The sequence below is a fragment of the Equus asinus genome, chromosome 20 (assembly GCF_041296235.1).
Source record: "Equus asinus isolate D_3611 breed Donkey chromosome 20, EquAss-T2T_v2, whole genome shotgun sequence".
In the NCBI taxonomy this organism is placed as follows: Eukaryota; Metazoa; Chordata; class Mammalia; order Perissodactyla; family Equidae; genus Equus; species Equus asinus.
This window is the reverse complement of record NC_091809.1, coordinates 89656428-89674744: the sequence shown is the minus strand read 5'-3', so window position 1 is coordinate 89674744 and position 18317 is coordinate 89656428. Positions and strand designations below refer to the sequence as shown.

Genomic DNA, 18317 nt, shown 5'->3' with positions numbered 1-18317 from the left:
TTCTCTTATAATCCTTTGTATTTCTGTGGTGTGTCTTGTAATTTCTCCTCTCTCTTATCTAAATTTATTTATTTGAGTCTTCTCTTTTTCTTAGTGAGTCTGGTTAGTGGTTTATCAATTTTTTTTATCTTCTCAGAGAATCAGCTCTTAGTTTCATTGATCCTTTCTATTGTTTTTTTTAGTCTTTTTTTCATTTATTTCTGCTCTGATTCTTATTATTTCCTTCCTTCTACTGACTTTGGGCTCTGTTTGTTGTTCTTTTTCTAGTTATTTTAGGTATAGAGTAAGATTGTTTGTTTGAAATTTTTCTTGTTTTTTGAGGGAGGCCTGTATTGCTATAAATTTCCCTCTTAGCACCACTTTAGCTGCATTCCATACATTTTGGTATGTGTTTTCAAGCATTTGTCTCCAGGTATTTTTTGATTTCTCCTTTGATTTCTTCATTGATCAATAGTTGTTCAGTAGCATGTTGTTTAGTCTCCACATATTTGCGAATTTTCCAGCTTTTTTCTTGTAGTTGGTTTGTAGTTTCATATCACTGTGGTCAGAAAAGATATTTGACATGCTTTAGATCTTCTTAAACTTATTGAGAATTTCTTTGTTTCCAAACATGTGGTCTATCTTTGAGAATGTTCCATGTGCATTTGAGAGGAATGTGTATTCTGCTATTTTGGGATGGAATGTTCTATATGTAACTATTAAGTCCATCAGGTCTAGTGTTTCATTTAAGGCCACTGTTCCTTGTTGACTTAGTCTGAATGATCTATCCATTGATGCATGCAAGTGGTGTGTTAAAGTCCCCTACTGTTATTAGGTTGTTGTCAATTTCTCCCTTTAGGGCTGTTAATAGTTGTTTTATATACCTTGGTTCTGCTGTGTAAGGTGCATATATATTAGTAAGTATTGTGCCTTCTTGATGCAAAGTCCTTTTTATCATTATATAATGCCCATCTTTGTCTCTTATTTTCTTTTTTGTCTTAAAGTGCTTTGTCTGATATAAATATGGCTACATCTGCTTTCCTTTGCTTGCCATTTTCTTGAAGTATCATCTTCCATACCTTCACTCTGAACCTATATTTGTCTTTAGAGCTGAGATATATTTCCTGGAGGCAGCATATTGGGTCTTGTTTTTTAATCCAAGCAGTCACTTTGTGTCTTTTGATTGGCGAATTCAATCCATTTACATTTAGAGTGATTATGATTTTTGAGGGCTTAATACTTCTATTTTATCTTTTGTTTTTTCTGGTGTTCTATATTTCTAGTTTTTCTTTTTCCTTGTATTTCTGTCAGCCATTTCAGTTTGGTTGTTTTCTGTGATGTTTTTCTCAGTTTTCTCTTTATGATTTGTGACTGCTCTGATTTTTTCTTTGTGGTTACCATGAGGTTTGTATAAAATATCTCATAGGTGAGATAGCCGTTTTTCTGATATCCTCTTATCTCCATTAGTATATGAAGGTTCTGCCTTTTTCCTCTTCCCCTTCTATGTTATTGCTTTCACAAGTTATTCTTTTTTGTGTTGTGAGTTTCTGAGCAAATTGAAGTTGTTATTGTTTTTTGATACTTTCTTTCCCTTTAACTTTTATGTTATATTTAAATGCTTACTAATCTATTGTGATATAGTGCTGCAATTCTGTCCATTTATTTATCTCCTTGTGGCAAGCTTTGTAAACTTTTGCCTTTTTGTTTTGGGTAGGAGGACTCCTTTCAACATTTCTTGTTAGGCTGGTCTAGTGGTGATGAATTCCCTCAGCTTTAGTTTGCCTGGGAAAGTTTTTTATTTCTCCATCATATCTGAAGGATAACTTTACTGGATAAAGTATTCTTGGCTGATAGTTTCTGTCTTTCAGCATTTTGAATATATCATTCTACTCTCTATTAGTCTGTAGAGTTTCTGCTGAGAAATTTGCTCAAAACTTGACAGGAGTTGCTTTGTAGGTTATTTTCTTCTCTCTTGCTATCCTTAATATTTTTTCTTTTACATTGACTTTTGCCAGTTTTAATATTATATGCCTTGGAGAAGGTCTTTTTTGCATTGAGGTAATTAGGAGTTCTATTGGCTTAATGTACTTGCATGTTCAGTTCCTTCCCCAGGTTTGGGAAGTTCTCCACTATTATTTGCTTGAAAAAGTCTCTGTTCCTTTGCTTCGTGTTTCTCCTTCTAGGACACCTATAATCTTTATGTTGTTTTTCCTAATTGAGTGGGAGATTTCTCAAGGAATTTCTTAATTTTTAAAAAATCTTAGTTCTCTCTCCTCCACCTGAATCCTTTCTAGGTTTCTATCTTCTGGCTCGCTAATGTTCTCCTCTATATGGTCTACTCTATTTTCAATGCTTTCTACTTTATTTTTCATCTCATTAATCTTGCTCTTCATCTCCCGAATTTCTGGGATTTTTTTTTTTTTAGAGTTTCAGTCTCTTCGATGATGTACTCCTTCTGTTCATTAATTTTATTCCTGAGCTCGTTGAACTGTCTTTCTGAGTTTTCTTGTAACTCATTGAGTTTCTTTATGACAGATCTTTTGAATTCTCTGTCAGTTAGATTGTAATGTTCTGTGACTTCAAGTCTTGTTTCTTGAGGATTGTCATCATTCTCATTCTGTTCTGCCATGTTACTTTGGTTCTTCACAGTGTTTGAAGAACTGATCTTCTGCCAGTGCATGTGTGGTAGTAATCACCTTCTCTTATTTGGGTATAGCTTTGGTTACTCGGTTCTGGTCTGCTTCTGGTTGTATTTGAGAGCCTATGCTTTCCAACTTCCACTGCCTCTGTTAGAGGCATTGTCAGCACCCTCCTTGTGCTGCCTTGTGCATCTGAGTTTGCTGGTGCTTTGCTGCTTATGATATTGCTGCAGTCTCAGATATCACCAGGCTGCAAACACTTCTGCTGCTTATGGGGTCACCTGGGTCTTGTGTTCCTCCACTGACTCTCTCTGAGCTCTCCATAGGCAGATGCTGTTACCTCATGTGTTACTGCTCCTAGGTTGTCTGGGGGTGCTAGTAGCATAGCTGCCAATGGTGCTGGGCTCATGGATGACCCTGTCACTGCCAGAGGCCTGGGGACTTAGGGACTTGTATGCAGCCCCCACTGCAGGTTGAGTTGGTGTAGGGGTGCCACCACTGGGGGCTGTGTCACTGGTTCTGCTGTGGTTCCTGAAGCCTCTTGTCACAGGTTCCATCTGCCACAACTTAGGGGGGAGAAGGGACTGTTTTTTTCTGTTCCTGTGGCCTCCCCTCATGGTCATGTGACCCACTGGATTGTTGCCACCTGAGGAGGTGGAAAAGGATGCTCCACTGCCTTCTTGGGGTCCAGGCCACCCACCTTCAGATGACTAGATGCATGGCTCTCTTATGCATCCTGTTGTGCTGTGGAGGGATTTGCGTTGGTCAATGAATGCCTGATTGGTTGTAATTTGGAGGGGAGAGACAAAGGAAACAACTCTCTATCATGATGCTGACATCACCTCTGTCAATATGTTTATTCATCTCTAGGTTATCCATAAGAAAGAGTTTTTCTCAGTATTGAAGAGTATTTTTTTTTAGTTTTTATTGTTTTATTGGATCTCATTGGTTTATATCATTGTGTAAATTTCAGATGTACATCATTATATTTCAGCTTCTGTATAGACTGCATTGTGTTTACCACCAAAAGTCTAGTTCCCATCTGTCATCATACATATTGCCCCTTTACCCCTTTTACCCATCTCCTGTTCCTTTCCCCTCTGGTAACCACCATTCTGTTAGCCATATCTATGTGTTTGTTTATCTTTCACATATGGGTGAAATCATACAGTAATTTTTATATAGTGTATTATATTATAAATCTCATCTTGTTCCTTAAGCACTCTCTAAAAAAAAATCTATCCAAGGTACAACATCTAAATCTAATTTATTCTTTTAACTCTGAATAGTATTCTATTGTATGTATATAATTTTTTATTAATACAGGCAACATTTAGTTTGGGATCTTTCTGTTAATACATTAGAAAGAATACTGTCATTTGTCATTTTTTAAAATGGATGTGTGAACGTTTCTCTATGGTATTTGCCTAGGAGCAGGATTACTGAATCACAGAGTACAAACTTACTTTTCACTAACTACACTAGATTTCTCTAGGATACCTATGCACTCCTAACAGAATTACATTAAGTTTCTTGATTTCTTATATGCACAGCAGCATTAGATATTATACAGCTTTTTTTTTTTTTTTTTTTTTTTTTTTTTACAGATATACTGGTTGAAAATAGTCCTCATTGTTTTAATTTAGTTTTCCTGATTGCTGAATGTTTCTTAAATAAACTTTTTATTCATTCTGGTTTTCCTTTCTCTGAGTTACCTACTTATACTTTTTATCCATTCTTGCTCTTCTTTTTTCTTGATGACTCACATCAGAGCCTTGTATATTTTCAAATTTAAGTTTTAGAACATTTAATTCTATTTTAGACATTGTTAATATCCTCTTCCAATCTGTTACACATTTGGCTATTTTTGAAAATAATGTTTTCGTTAAATAGAAATCTGCAACTTTTATGTAGACAGCTCCAGGCAGATCTCTCCTAATAGTTTCTACTGTTGGACTTTTGTTCAAGAACTCTTTCCCCACCTCAAGGTCACAAAGTAATTATCCTGTATTTTATATGAGCTCTTGAATCTTATCTTTTATTTTTATGTCTTTATTTATGGTTTATGTTGTATATCGTGGGGCTGATATTCATTTGGTTACTCTGGTATAGTCATTTTAGTCATTAAGATATTGAAGTTGATAAAAAGCTGCTGTTCTGATATCTGTGGGTGACTATCCCCATCATTGCCCTGATGTCTCCTAACTATTTAAGATAAGCAATTAAAATGGTTAAATTTTTGGCAGGCAGATGCCTTTAATTAGGAAGCTACTGATTTACTCTGATCAGTTAGTGTGTATGCTATAGTAGTTGTTAAATATTTTGGATATTATATCTATGGATATTCTAAAATATGCAGCCAACTTTATTTTCTGAAAATGGGGAGCCCATTTTATCACCACAATTTACTAAATCATGGATATTTACAGTACTGATTTGTTTTGTCAACTAAGACATCCTGTACATTTTCATACACAAAAATCTGTTGTTGTCCAAATCATTATCTAAGTTGGTGTATCTGATCATTTTTGAATCAGTTCTACAATGTTTTTGTTACAATTGCTTTGTGAAATGTATTAATATCTGGTAGGGTTAATTGGACTTTATTTGGTTTCCCAAAATTGTTTTAGTTAATGTGAAGAATTACAGTGAATGATTTTTGTCAACTGAAGTGAGCACCAGTGCACATTCAAGAACTTTCTCTAGGCTATATTAACTTTTTTGCTCTTTGTCACAATATAGACTGAAAGAACTTAGAGCACTTTGACACTCCGTACAGTAATCAGAGTGGTTAAACAGAAAGTGTCAAGTGCCCCGGATTCTCTCACAGAACACGTGCACATGGCAGGGTGGAATATAAATATCACAAAGATTCAGGAGTTTGTCACATTAAGGACGTTTTTACATTTCCAATGGTTTGGAGCATGTTCAGACATCATCCCCATGTTAAAGGACAAAATATTCTTCCTTGCACCTCCTGCCACTAAGAAAGGAGCTTCTTTGGATTTTGGAAACAGCATATAATACCCTTAAGAATTCTAGTTTGATCCATTCACTAGGTGACAAGGAAGGCTGACAGGTTTGTTTGGGACCAAGATCAAGATAGAACTCTGCCACAAGTTTAAGCTGAATTTCAGGCAGCCCTGCTTCTCAAACTATAGGATTTGGGAGATACAATGCTACTCCTGGTATTAATAGTAGATAAAGAAACTGGATAATTTTCTCTGATAAATTGTGAGTCTAAGCATAAATCCGTGAAGTCTGCAGTAAAGAATGAAGCAGAGCACCAGCCACCATTCAAAACACAGCTCCAATCATCTGAATCAAGACATAAGAAGGTCGTACAGGCGTAGAAGCAACCCATCTTAACAAGAGAATAGTATTTTTGGAGTTGCCTAGAGCAACTACAGAGGGTACAAGTTACATAATCAGTTGTCCCAGACCTCATTTTTGCCTACTTCATTTGCATGAATGTTTTTCCTTCTTCTCACATTTATGGTGTCAAGGAGAATCTCTATGACCAGCTAAAAGGGAGAGGAAAAAGCTCTTCCTAAGTAATGAATTAATCAGCTTACTATGTGAAAATTAAAAATGCACGGTTGCCACATTACAGCCTTAGTTATGGGAGAAACAAAGACTGAGACAGTTCTGAGCAGTGCATCTGGCCATCAACTTCGCACAAAGAGAGAATTAGCAAGACTTGAAAATCAGAGACAAAGAGGTCTGGGGAAGAAATACTTGAATACTCCCTTGAGATTTGGCACAAAGCATGCAGATCTTAGTGGTTCACATTAATGCCCACCTCGGAGCGTGTGTCAAGAAAGGGGAGGCAATGAACCACAAGGCAGCTGGAAGTAGCGACTTCTGAAAGTGCTGATTGCGTGTGAGCAAAATCTAGAATGGGTGGGTAAAGGAGGGAGGGGAAGAACACCTTTTGCAGCCTCTGGACCAACTGCAGTGACAGGAATATCTCTTCCTATTTTAAATCCTTCTTTAGTCATTGTGGCAGGCTAATATCTTGAAGAACTAGTGACAGGACAGAGCTAACACTAACATAGAAAATGAGAAGTTCTGACCAGTATAGGCGTAGGCTGTAGCAGATGTCGTCTGTGCCCTGTCCTTGTCCTTTCTGTGCTTTCATTATGCATCAACATATTTCTATTGCACACACCTGGAACTCTGCCCAGGAGTGTCCTCTGCCTGTGGAAGTATGCTAGACTTTGGGCAGGACCGAAATGTCAGGGGATTAAAGCCTAGAGAAGTAGTTTTGAAATAATGATGGATAGAAGTTATGGCAATATTTTTCCAGTTCTTTTGATCACCATTTGGATCTGTCTTCTACCACAGTTCTGTCCTGATTCATTCTCGTGGTCATTGCTTTAAAGATCATGCTAGAAGCAGATTATGTTGCATAAGATCCCTGCGTATATGCTGGAGAGATACCTGAGATATTACTGAGATCTCATTGGTCAAAATTTATCTCTATGGCTATTGAGATATGAGAATCACTAGAGAGTACCCCAGAAACACCAGAGGCCAGGCTAAAGAGAATAATCTTAATTTTAGATATGACTTGCTGAGGAAATGAGGTTATCTTTCTAGTTATTTTCTTTTAGACAGTTGCATACAACTCCTTAAGCTACTTCAACAGAAATTTTTATATATATAAATAACACAGAACATAACTAGTGCACACGATTCATCTTCTGGCAGTAAAGTTTCCATTTAATTTTTCAGCTTCCTTAGTGAACTGATTAATTAATTCTCTTAGATTTCAAATTCAAAATGGTCTCATAGAAATTTAATAACACAACAAAGCTTATTAAATCAAGCCAACCTATGGTCACCTTTGGGAACTTTAGTCACTTGTGCAAAGTAAGGTTGAATCATGTACACAAAACAAAGCTGTATAGTGGAGCAATGACTATGGACATGTGGTGAGGGCAGGAAGATAATGACTGATGTCTCTAGTACAGTTTTTTTCAGGTTGGTTCAGAAAGTCAGTAGGGCTAAAGCACAGGTGTAATGCAATAGTGTCTGAGAGTGTTTAGACTAGAAGCTCTTCATTGGACCTTGGTTTCTCCTTCTAGCTGAATCTAAACACAAATACACACACAAACACACATATGTATGTATGTATGTATATATATACATACAAACATATGTATATTTATATATGTATCATAATGTCACATATAGTATCATGATTGGGGCAGTTGAGGATCAAATATCTTTAGGGTTAATAATTCTTAGGACTTGTTCCCAGATCTGCTTTGCCTTGACCCCATGGATAATAGGGCTGAGTGCAGGTGGAACGAGCATAGAGAGATTGGCCAGAAATATATGAATATAGCCAGGGATGCTATGACCAAACGAGTGTGTCAGAAAAGAGAAAAATGTTGGGATGTAGAAGATGAACATGACATAGACATGGGAACCACAGGTATTGAGAGCTTTGAATCAGGTATTCCATCATGGTAAGTGGAGCACTGTGTAGAGTATCTTCACATAGGAGAAAGCAATTACAGTGAGGTCAATGAATCCTACAGAAAAGGCAACCATCCCAAACAAATAATTGACCCTGATACTGGCATAGGAAAGACGGCCAATGCCCATATGCTCACAGCAGGTGTGAGGGATGATATAGGCACCACAGATGACAAAAGCAAGATGAGAAACACAAAAGAGACAACAATGATAAAAGATTTCACTATAATGACTGTACCTAGAATGGCCACCACCTTGTCAATGAGGATCATGGTATATTTTAGGGGATTGCAGATGGCAGCATAGCAGTCAAAGGCCATGACTTTCAGGACCCCAGACTCTGGCCTGTGCACAGATGAATCATAAACATTTGTGCAAGGCAGGAACCTAACAGTATTTTCTTGACATTGAGCCAGACAATGCCCAGCATCTTGGGGATAGTGCCAATGGACAGGCTTAGATCAAAACAGGCCAATATTCCCAGGAAGTAAAACATGGGACGGTGGAGACTAGGCTTGGACTGAATTATAAAGAGGATTATAATGTCCCCCAGGAGGGCAATCAGATATACAGCACAAAAGGGGAAACCAATCAAGATGTGAAAATTTTCCAGGCCTGGAATCCCAAGAAAGACAAGGGAGGAAGCATGGAATTGATTGCTGTTGTGATGGGATATCTTCATGATTTCTGGCCAATTTTTTCACACTGTGTTAAGACTCCAATCTCATTCATGCCATTCTTTCAGGTCATGGAGAGACATGGCATCAATTCTCTGCCTTAAAACTCAGCAGAAGTCCCTGGGATGGAAAGTGATAAAAGATTTTAAGAGCTCCCAAATGCAGAACACACCACCTTCTTGATATCTTGTTTTTCTGACCAAGATACATCCCAAACTTGATGCTCTGCTACAGTCCCAGGAATGGTGTAATATGTGCTTACATTTTATAGGAACTTTTGTAATGTCACAATGAAGAATGTATTGAAGGGGCAGGTTAGAGTTTGAAGTAAGCTGAGTGAGAGATGATGCTAGCCTGATTTAAACAAGTGGTAATGGAGATGGTGAAGTGATGGCATATAAACTGAATTGGCAGAGAAGACTGATGTGATCTGAGGGCTGAAATGGAGTAATAAGTAATGATTAACTTTTAGGATTCTATCTTGGGGAAATGGGTGAATATTGGGGCTATTCACTGAGATGTGGAATATAGCAAGAGAGAGTTTGTTTATTTTAGTTGAAGAGTGTAGGTGTTGACATCAGTTCTGAAATATGTGAATATAAAGTTCCTATTGAATCAAGTAGAGATTATCATCAGGCAGAATATTAGTGAAGCTCCCATTGTTCTTGAAGACTAGTACTTTTGGCATCAAGGAGTTTATAAAGCACTAAAAATTCTATGCACATGACTTTAGGAACCACAGGATCTCTACTGTGATTAAGACAATATCATTTTGTTCTTTTCCATGTTCAAAATATTTACAACCTCTAGAGAGCTATACTGGGATGCATATCACAGCAGTGAATGAATCTCTGTATCTTCTCAAAGGATCCTCAGGGAAATAAAGAAGTAAGAGGTAGAGAAAGGAGCCTATCTCAGAGATGACAAATCAAATGTCTTCAGGGAAAAGAATGTCTCACAAATGTGTTATACAGGGAGTTATGAATACTCTCTACTTGTTTACACTCTTGCCTGTCCAGTGGTGTTAAAATTTATTATAAAATATTAAGCAGTTCAAACAAAATATGCAGGTTGGATATGGTCTATGAGACTAGGGCATGGACATATTTTAGGGTGTGCATTATTCTGTCTAGCACACCTGTTATATTCCTTTCCTTTCTAAGCTACCATTCTAGGCTGAGATCTAAATAAGGACTCAACATTGTGCTTTTAAAAGAGCCTGGTTTTATTGGGCCCACACAGTACAAAGAAAAGTGTAGTGATGTCAACTACCCATATTACTCACGTCCTCTAAATTCCTCCCTTGATTTCAATGTGTAAATGTTCTTTCTTGAGATAGTGGTCATTATTCACAAATTATGCTTATGTTTACTCTTAGATCATGGCTTGGCTGTTTTCCCTCAATTCCAGCAGTTCAGGTATCAGTGGAAAATCTGAGAAGTCACACTCAGACCCTAAGTGTCATCTGGATAAGCAGAACATAAGATGACAGAAGTGTTAAACTCCTTATGTGCTCTTCCTGCTCTCCTGCCACCATGGATGGGAATTTGCTTCTCATTAGATTCTCTCTCCTAAGGTTTCCACGTCAGAAGCAGGAGTTTACTTCTCATTGACATACAGAGTCCTAAAATCAATTTACATTAAAGACAATATAACTCTTAAAGGCATAAATGCTTTGTTTTATTTGTGAAAGTAAAATTTAATCACATTGAAATTTAAAACTTTTAGATGATCATTAAAGATTGTCCAAGGCAAATTTGTTCATTTCACTTCCCTTTTTTTCAGTGTTTATTTGCTATCTATGAACACATTGTTGCTTTTATTTTCTTACTTTTAGTAGGAAATCAACCCCAAATTCACTTTAAGAAATCTCTTTTATAGGTTCTACTCTCATAAAAGCACAGCATTTGAAAAGGGGAAATAATATTGTCATTTGAGATTAAATAATCCAATGAATTCCATGTTTAGAAGAGGGATATTTGAAGACCTCTAAATGGGGTATAACAACCATCAGCAAAGTAGGACTTGAGTGTTATTTAATTGCACCTAGCTACAAAAATAAAGTCACACAGTTGGGGAAGAATTGGGTAATCACATAAACACAAGAAAAAGAACAACAGATCACATATCAGCCTACGCTCGGGTACTGAGAGTATATTTTCTTTGTGCTAAAGAAGCACTCCATTTAATGCAGGTATGCTGATGTGGATTCTGCTCGTTTAGCTATGTTCTGAAGTGAAATATTGAGAATCTTATTCTCATACAAATACTTAGTGAACATGAGAGTTGCCCCTGATGAAAATATTCAGCTAGCAAAAATGGGGACTATGTGCCAAGACCCACTTTTTAGTAGGCCCAATATTTTGAAACAATAACCTAGTTGCATCCTTTTAGATTGGCTTGAAGCATGCTAATACTTCACAGACAGGGATCTCAGCCCAAGTGATCAATGTCTAATGCTTAACACAGCAATTAGCACAAAGCAGCAGAGCTACTCCTTTTGAGTCTTGCAGTGTTGATAACTTTGTATAAACTCTTTTGTTAACAGCTCTAGAGATTGATGAAATCTCCAAGAAATTTAGCTTTCTTGGGATGTCTGTCAGCACAGCCTGCTGTTTCCAGTCATGCCCCTCATGTTACAGCCCCCAGAACGTGCACTTGGTGATAAATGCAGTTTTCTTATGTATTTTCTGCTATGCTACTTAAAAACTACAGCCGTGGTGACATCACTCTGACACTCATTTCCATTTGGAGTACTCACTTTCCCGGCTAAGAGACATTTAGCAAAGTCTTAGAAATGAAAATCTATAGTGCAGCAGGAAAGTTCTCAAATAGTAGAAATTGTTAATGGATGAAAGCAAAATTGAATTTTCTGGATGTTAAACATATTTCAAAGGAGTAGAGTGAACAAAATCAAAATACTTTTTCTATAGGTCTATTATAGCCTTTAAATATACAAATGTGAACATTCAGATTCTAAGAAATAACATTTTTACAACTAAAATATTAAATAAAAAATTAAATATTAAAATAATTGAAATGAGTTTGCAGCATATACTTAAGTTATGATAACAAGACATCCGTTTAATTAGACAGGTAAAATTTAGTTCTTAGAAGAACACAATGCTGTTCTACTGGAAAGGCTGGATGTCTTGGGTCCTTTAAGTTTTTCTGATACATAAATGTTTCAAATATTTAACATTTATCATTTACTTTGTAGGTGGTGTTAGATATGGGCATAACTAAAGTATATGGTGATGATTAAAAATACTGTTCTTTTATTCATAATGCTTACATTCTACATTAGGAAGAAAGACAATAAGCATGCAAAACACAACTAAATTATCCCAGCTCAACCAGATGGACCTATATCTAGAATATGCAACTACATACTAGGGGGCTTCAGGAAGAAGGAAAAAAAAAGGAACACTGGCAACAGGTGTTAGCTCAGGTGCCAATCTTTAAAAAGAATTATCCCAAATAATGACAAGTGTGATGAGAATAAAATTAAATAGAATTAAAAGTTAACAATAAGAATAGCAACAAACCAATTAAAAAAGGGAAAAAGACTGAAGAGACACTTCTAATAGAAGATAAACAAATGTTCAATAGCAGATGAAAAGGTTTTCCGCACCATTAGTCATCAGGGAAATGAAAATTAATATCCCAAAGTGATTCCATTTAATACTCTTTGAATGGTGAAAGAGGAAGTGATTCCCATTAGAATTTATTGAAGAACATGTGGAATAACTGAAACTCTCATGCATTGCAAGTACATATGTGAAATGTACAACTACTTCGAAAAACTCTTTGGCATATTTCTTATGAAGTTCACAATACATCTTTACTATTATTCAACAACTCCACACCTAGATATTTACCAAAGAGAATTAACATCTAGTGGATATGTTAAGTAGACAATTATACATATATGCTTGAACCTCAGGAAAAGGACATGGTTGATTACATAAATTTGGGAGTCATCAGCGTATGATGTGTTTGATATATGCCATCTGCATTGTACATATGGATGGAAGAATGAAGAGGAAAAACTACAAAACAAAAAGTGACAATGAGTATTCTAATTTATTGTTCCTCTGGAGGTGGTGTTCAATATATTATGGTTCCCCATGTGATGATGAAAAACTGTACAAGAATATAGTTAGCAATTCAACTCCATTTGGATTGTGTGTGTGTGTGCGTGTGAAAGAGAGAGAGAGAGATTGTATGTGGGCTTTGTACTGATCAAGATGGCTTCAGAAAAGGTCACTTTATGCGAGCAACACAATAGTGGTCAGAATAGAATAAAATGAGATAAATTCTCACTTTTATAAATCATTTCATAATTTTGACAAGTCCCTGCAATGGACTCTGGGGTATCAAGAATAGAAACTACTTACTATTTTATTTAATAGAAAATGAGACTCAGAAAACTCAAGAGAGAGAATGGGGTCATAGCTAATCAATGCCAGAGAAAAAACTGAAAGTCTAGTGAATTTCTCACTCAAATATTCTTTCTTAGAAGCTTTCTTAGAAGCTTTCATCACGTGGGTACCTGGGCCAAGAATCTTCTCTCTGGAAACGTTTTTGATTATAATTTCATCATCTTTAACAGATATGGAGCAAGGCAAATTTTTGCTATATTTTCTCTGTCATTTTTGGAAAGTTGTGTTTGGCAAGTAATTTTTATATTGTATCATTGTCAAATTAATTGTCATACTGTAGTTTTACTATCTTTTAAAGTATCTTTAATTTCAATAGTGTTTTTAAAATTCTAGATAATTTAAATTTGTGTTTTCTTTCATTTTTGCTAAAAGATTATCCTTTTTATTATTAATTTTCAAAACAAAACTTTTGGATTTGCTATTTTCTATTATACATATTTGTTCTGTTTTAACATGCTCTGCTTTCTTTGTATTATTTCTTGTCTTCTACTTTCTTTGGGTTTAATTTTCTGATTTGTGTTTTAGTTGTTTCAGTTGGAAGCTTAGCTCTGTAGGTCAGAAGTCCAGGCCTGGAATAGTTTGGTTTTCTGCTTCAGGGTCTCCCCAGATTGAAATCAGTTATTGGCCAAGACTCTAATCTCATCTGAGGCTCTATCTATCTGTCTGTCTGTCTATCTATCTATCTATCTATCTACCTACATCAGATATATTACACAGATATGATGTAGCCTTTTCAATAAATGATGTTGGGAAAGCTGGACAGCCATGTGCAAACAAATGAGACTAGACCCCTGTATTACACCATAAACAAAAATCAACTCAAAATAGATTAATGACTTGAATGTAAGGGCTGAAACCATAAAACTCCTAGGAGGAAACATGAGAGGTAAGCTCCTTGGTATTGGTTTTGGCAATGATTTTTTGGATTTGACACGAAAAGTGAAGACAACAAAAGCAATAATAAACAAGTGGGATACATTTAGCCAGAAAGCTTCTGCATGGCAAAGAAAAACATTAACAAAAAGAAAAGGCAAGCCGCAGAATCAGAGAAAATATTTGCAAATCATATATCTGATAAGAGGTTAATATCCAAAATATACATAAAAAATCATGCAACTTAATAACAGAAAAAACAAACAATCCAATTATAAAATAGGTAGAGAACTTGAATAGACATTTTTCCAAAGAAGACAAATGGCCAATAGATACATGAAAAGATGCTTAACATTATTAATCATCAGGAAATACAAATCAAAACCACAATGAGATATTAACTTAAGCCTTTTAGAATGATTATCATCAAGAAGACAAGAGATAACAAGTATTGGAAAAGATATGAAGAAAAGAGAATACCTGTGCACTGTTGGTGGGAATGTCAATTGGTTCAGCCACTATAGAAAATGGTATGGAGATCTTTCAAAAATTTAAAAATAGAACTATCATATGATCCAGCAATTCCACTTCTGGGTATATATGCAAAGGAAATGAAAACAGGATACCAATGAGATATTTGCACTCCCTTGTTCATGGCAGCATTGTTGACAATAGTGAGACGTGGAACCAACTTAAGTATACATCAGTGAGTGAATGGATAGAGAAGATGTGGTATATATATGCAATGGAACATTATTCAGCCATGAGAAAGAAGGACTTTCTGCCATTTGTGACAACATAGATGGACCTTGAGAGCATTATGCTAAGTGAAATATGTCAGACAGAGAAAGGCAAATACTGCATGATCTCATTTACATATGGAACCTAAAAAAACTGAACTCACAGATACAGAAAACAGATTGGTTCTTGCCAGAGTCGGAGGCTAGGAGGTGGCAGAAATGGGCGAAGGTGGTCAAAAGCTACAAACTTCCAGTTATATGATAAGTTCTGGGGATGTAATATACAGCATGGTAATTATAGCTAACAATATTGTATTGTGTATTTCAAGGTTGCTAAGACAGCAGATCTTAAAATTTGTCCTTACAAGAAAAAAATTGTAACTATATGAAGTGAGGGAAGTCAACTAAATTTATTGTGGTAATCGTTTCACCATATATGTATATCAAATCATTATGCTGTATACTTTAAACTAATACAATGTTATATGTCAATTATATCTCAATGAAACTGGAAAAATTTTTAAATAAAATAAATACATAATAAAAGTAGTAAAGTGATTTTAAAAAGTTGTAGTAATACATAGAGTAATGACATATCTCCTTTCAACAACCATATTGAGACTTGATTATAAGTGTATGATCATTCTATGATTCAAACATCATAGATTGCTTCCTACCTGCCATAAATTTATGAGCATCAAATTACTATTTATAATGTACCTACTAAGTGCCAGACACCCAGATTGGGCTGGGGATATGAGAAGCTTGGGATGTAACTTAAGGGTGGTTTTGTAACTCACCAGGTTATCCTGTTGCACAGCAAGGTTGGGACCAATAGTCTTGTGGAAAGAGTTCAGGCTTCAAGAACCCAAGTGACATGGATTTATCCTGGCTCAATTGCTCTGACCTTGGGAATCATTTTAATTCTCTGAGCATCAGTTTCTTCATCTAGGGCCAATAAAAATCTTCTCAGTGCAAATGTGTAGGTAAATAGGTATTCAATGGATACCTTGAATGGATAGTAACTCCATGTAAAGGAGAGAATAGAAGGGATGAAAGAAAAAGAGAACTTAGCCAACTCAATCTCTTGATATCTTGATGAAACCAATGTTATGAAATGTGACGTAATAGATCATAAACAAAACTGTTTTAAAACCCAGCATTTAAAAAATGCATGCATGCAGAGGCATTTATACCTCCCAAAGGCACAGGACAGCAAGGTGTCAAAGAAAAACATTCTCCAAAAAATAAGCTCTCATCTCAAGGACAAAAATTGTAGCTATGTGAGTTGATGGATGTTAATGAAATGTGTTGTAGTAATCATTTTGCAATACACACATATACAAAATCATTACATTGTACACCTTGAACTAATAGAATGTTATGTGTCAATTATATCTCACTAAAAGTGAAAAAAATAAAATGATACACAAGGAAAAAATACTGTAGAAATATTAAATTTGAATACAAGTCATTCAGCAAACAAAGTTTCAATATAAAAGAAAGTAGGGAGGTCTAACTGGGAAAGTTATTCAAATGATGCTTGGAAAAACGATGGCGTTGAAAATTTTCTTCCTCAAAAGAGAAAGTTTGCTACTGTCCAATATTGCTTGGAAATACTGGATTAATGTGTGGCATCATTCAGAAGGGGATTGCAAAATAATGGAGCACACTAATCTGTGAAAATCAAACCCTAGAGCTTCCATGCCTGGAAAACTGTACACGGCTGTATCAGCCACAGCTGTATCAGGATGGAAGCTGAAGCAAACAGGCTAATAGAAGGAATGAATAGGACAGCTGATCTGTGCCTAGGAGGGAAGGTCAGAGTGGGATAGGGGTCGTGTCTGAAATTTGATTGAAAGTTCTAAGTTCCTTATAGGCAAGTATATGGGATAAAGTGAAGATTATAAAGTCATGAAGTTGAAGATAATGAAGAAAAGAACATACAATACTTCAAACTCGCCCCCACACACATAAAAACCCTAAAGAGTTGTTATTCTCCATTACAAAAAAAAAAAAAAAACCCCACAACAAAACTGACGAAAGAATCTTAGCCAAAAGGATGAATAGGAAATGCTGTACCCAGAGAGGTTGCATAGACTGAAAAATCTAAACAGGATCTAGGAGGATCTGAGGAGCCAGCAGATGGCACATGTGCCACAGGTGTCAAAGAAAAGTGTCAGGGATGTTCAAGGTAAAGCGTTCAACCCCAAGAGCCAAAGTTCTGTGGTAAGCATCTGTACTTCAGCCCAATCAACCATTCACACCACAAAAGCCATGACTAAAACAGGAGACAAGAGCGACAGCTATATCTTTTGCAAACCAGGGAACAGGTAGATCTTTTAAGTATAAAGCTTGTTTCTTTAGTGGTCAAACACTCCCACTCTAATCCAGCTCCATTTGACTAAGGCTTGGCAAGACCTTCAGTCAAGGATTTGGTTAGGGAAATTTCCCAAGTGACCACAGAATCTAGGAAAGGGGTGCTTCCTTTGAAGCAATAAAAAAGAAGGATTCACAGAAGAATGTTTTCATTGTTGTCCGAGGTATGAAGAAAAAGGAGAATCAGAAGTCATTCCAGGATTAAATAGTGAAATTTCATTTCCAATGTAAAAATAATTCCTGACTTTTATTAACAACTACAAAGGTGGAACTGATCCTTTTTACCTCTTACAATCTTCACAGTAGCTTCTGGATTCCCTGCTTGATCTCCTTGGTTATCACACCATAAACAATGGGGTTCAGAGCTGGGGGGATGAGGTGGTGCAGGATGTTGAGCAGGATGGGGACATCAGGGAGAATTCTCTTGTTAGTGATGACCAGAACCAGCAGGACTGTGCTGAAGAAGAGGATGAGGATGAAGTGGGAACCACATGTGCTCAGGGCCTTGGCCACAGCACCCTTAGCCTTGATCCTTAGCACAGCTTTCAGGATAAAGGAGTAGGAGAGAACAATAAGGATGAGGTCAGAGCCCAGTGTGGTCCAGCCTACCACAAACTGGTAGAGCTGATTGAAGGTGATGTCATCACAGGAGAGTTTGGACACAGACAGGTTAGTGCAGATGCAGTTCTTGATGATGTTCTCTGCACAGTATCTGAGCCTGGCAGAAAGAATTGGAACAGGAAGAAAAAAGAGGTGATTGCGGGCCACAACAAAGATGACAGCCCGAGCCACAAATTGGTCAGAGATGATGGATGGATATTGTAATGGGCGACAGATGGCTGAATAGTGTTCGTAGGCCGTGACCATGAACATATAGGACTCCATGGTCAAGAAACTGTTTATGATGAACATCTGGAGGAAGCAGACTGAGAAGCTGATGGACCTGAGGTCAAACCAGAAGATGGCCAGGACCTTGGGGATGACAGTGAGGCAGAGCACCATGTCCAGGAGAGAGAGGAGGCTGAGCAGGTAGTACATGGGCTCGTGCAGAGAGGCCTCCAGCCAGATGGTGATCAGAAGGGTGGTGTTGGCTCCCAT

At 36.6% G+C, this 18317-nt stretch overlaps 1 protein-coding gene and 1 pseudogene across 1 annotated transcript; both read right to left on the bottom strand.

The window, feature by feature from the left end:
- Window positions 1–7841: 7841 nt before the first annotated feature.
- On the bottom strand, window positions 7842–8787 carry LOC123278962 (olfactory receptor 52E5-like; annotated as a pseudogene).
- An 8729-nt stretch (window positions 8788–17516) lies between these two features.
- Window positions 17517–18317, bottom strand: LOC106828916 (olfactory receptor 56A4-like). Its single transcript, XM_044753389.2, has one exon. The coding sequence runs from the start codon at window positions 18315–18317 to the stop codon at window positions 17517–17519; it is 801 nt and encodes a 266-aa protein (XP_044609324.1).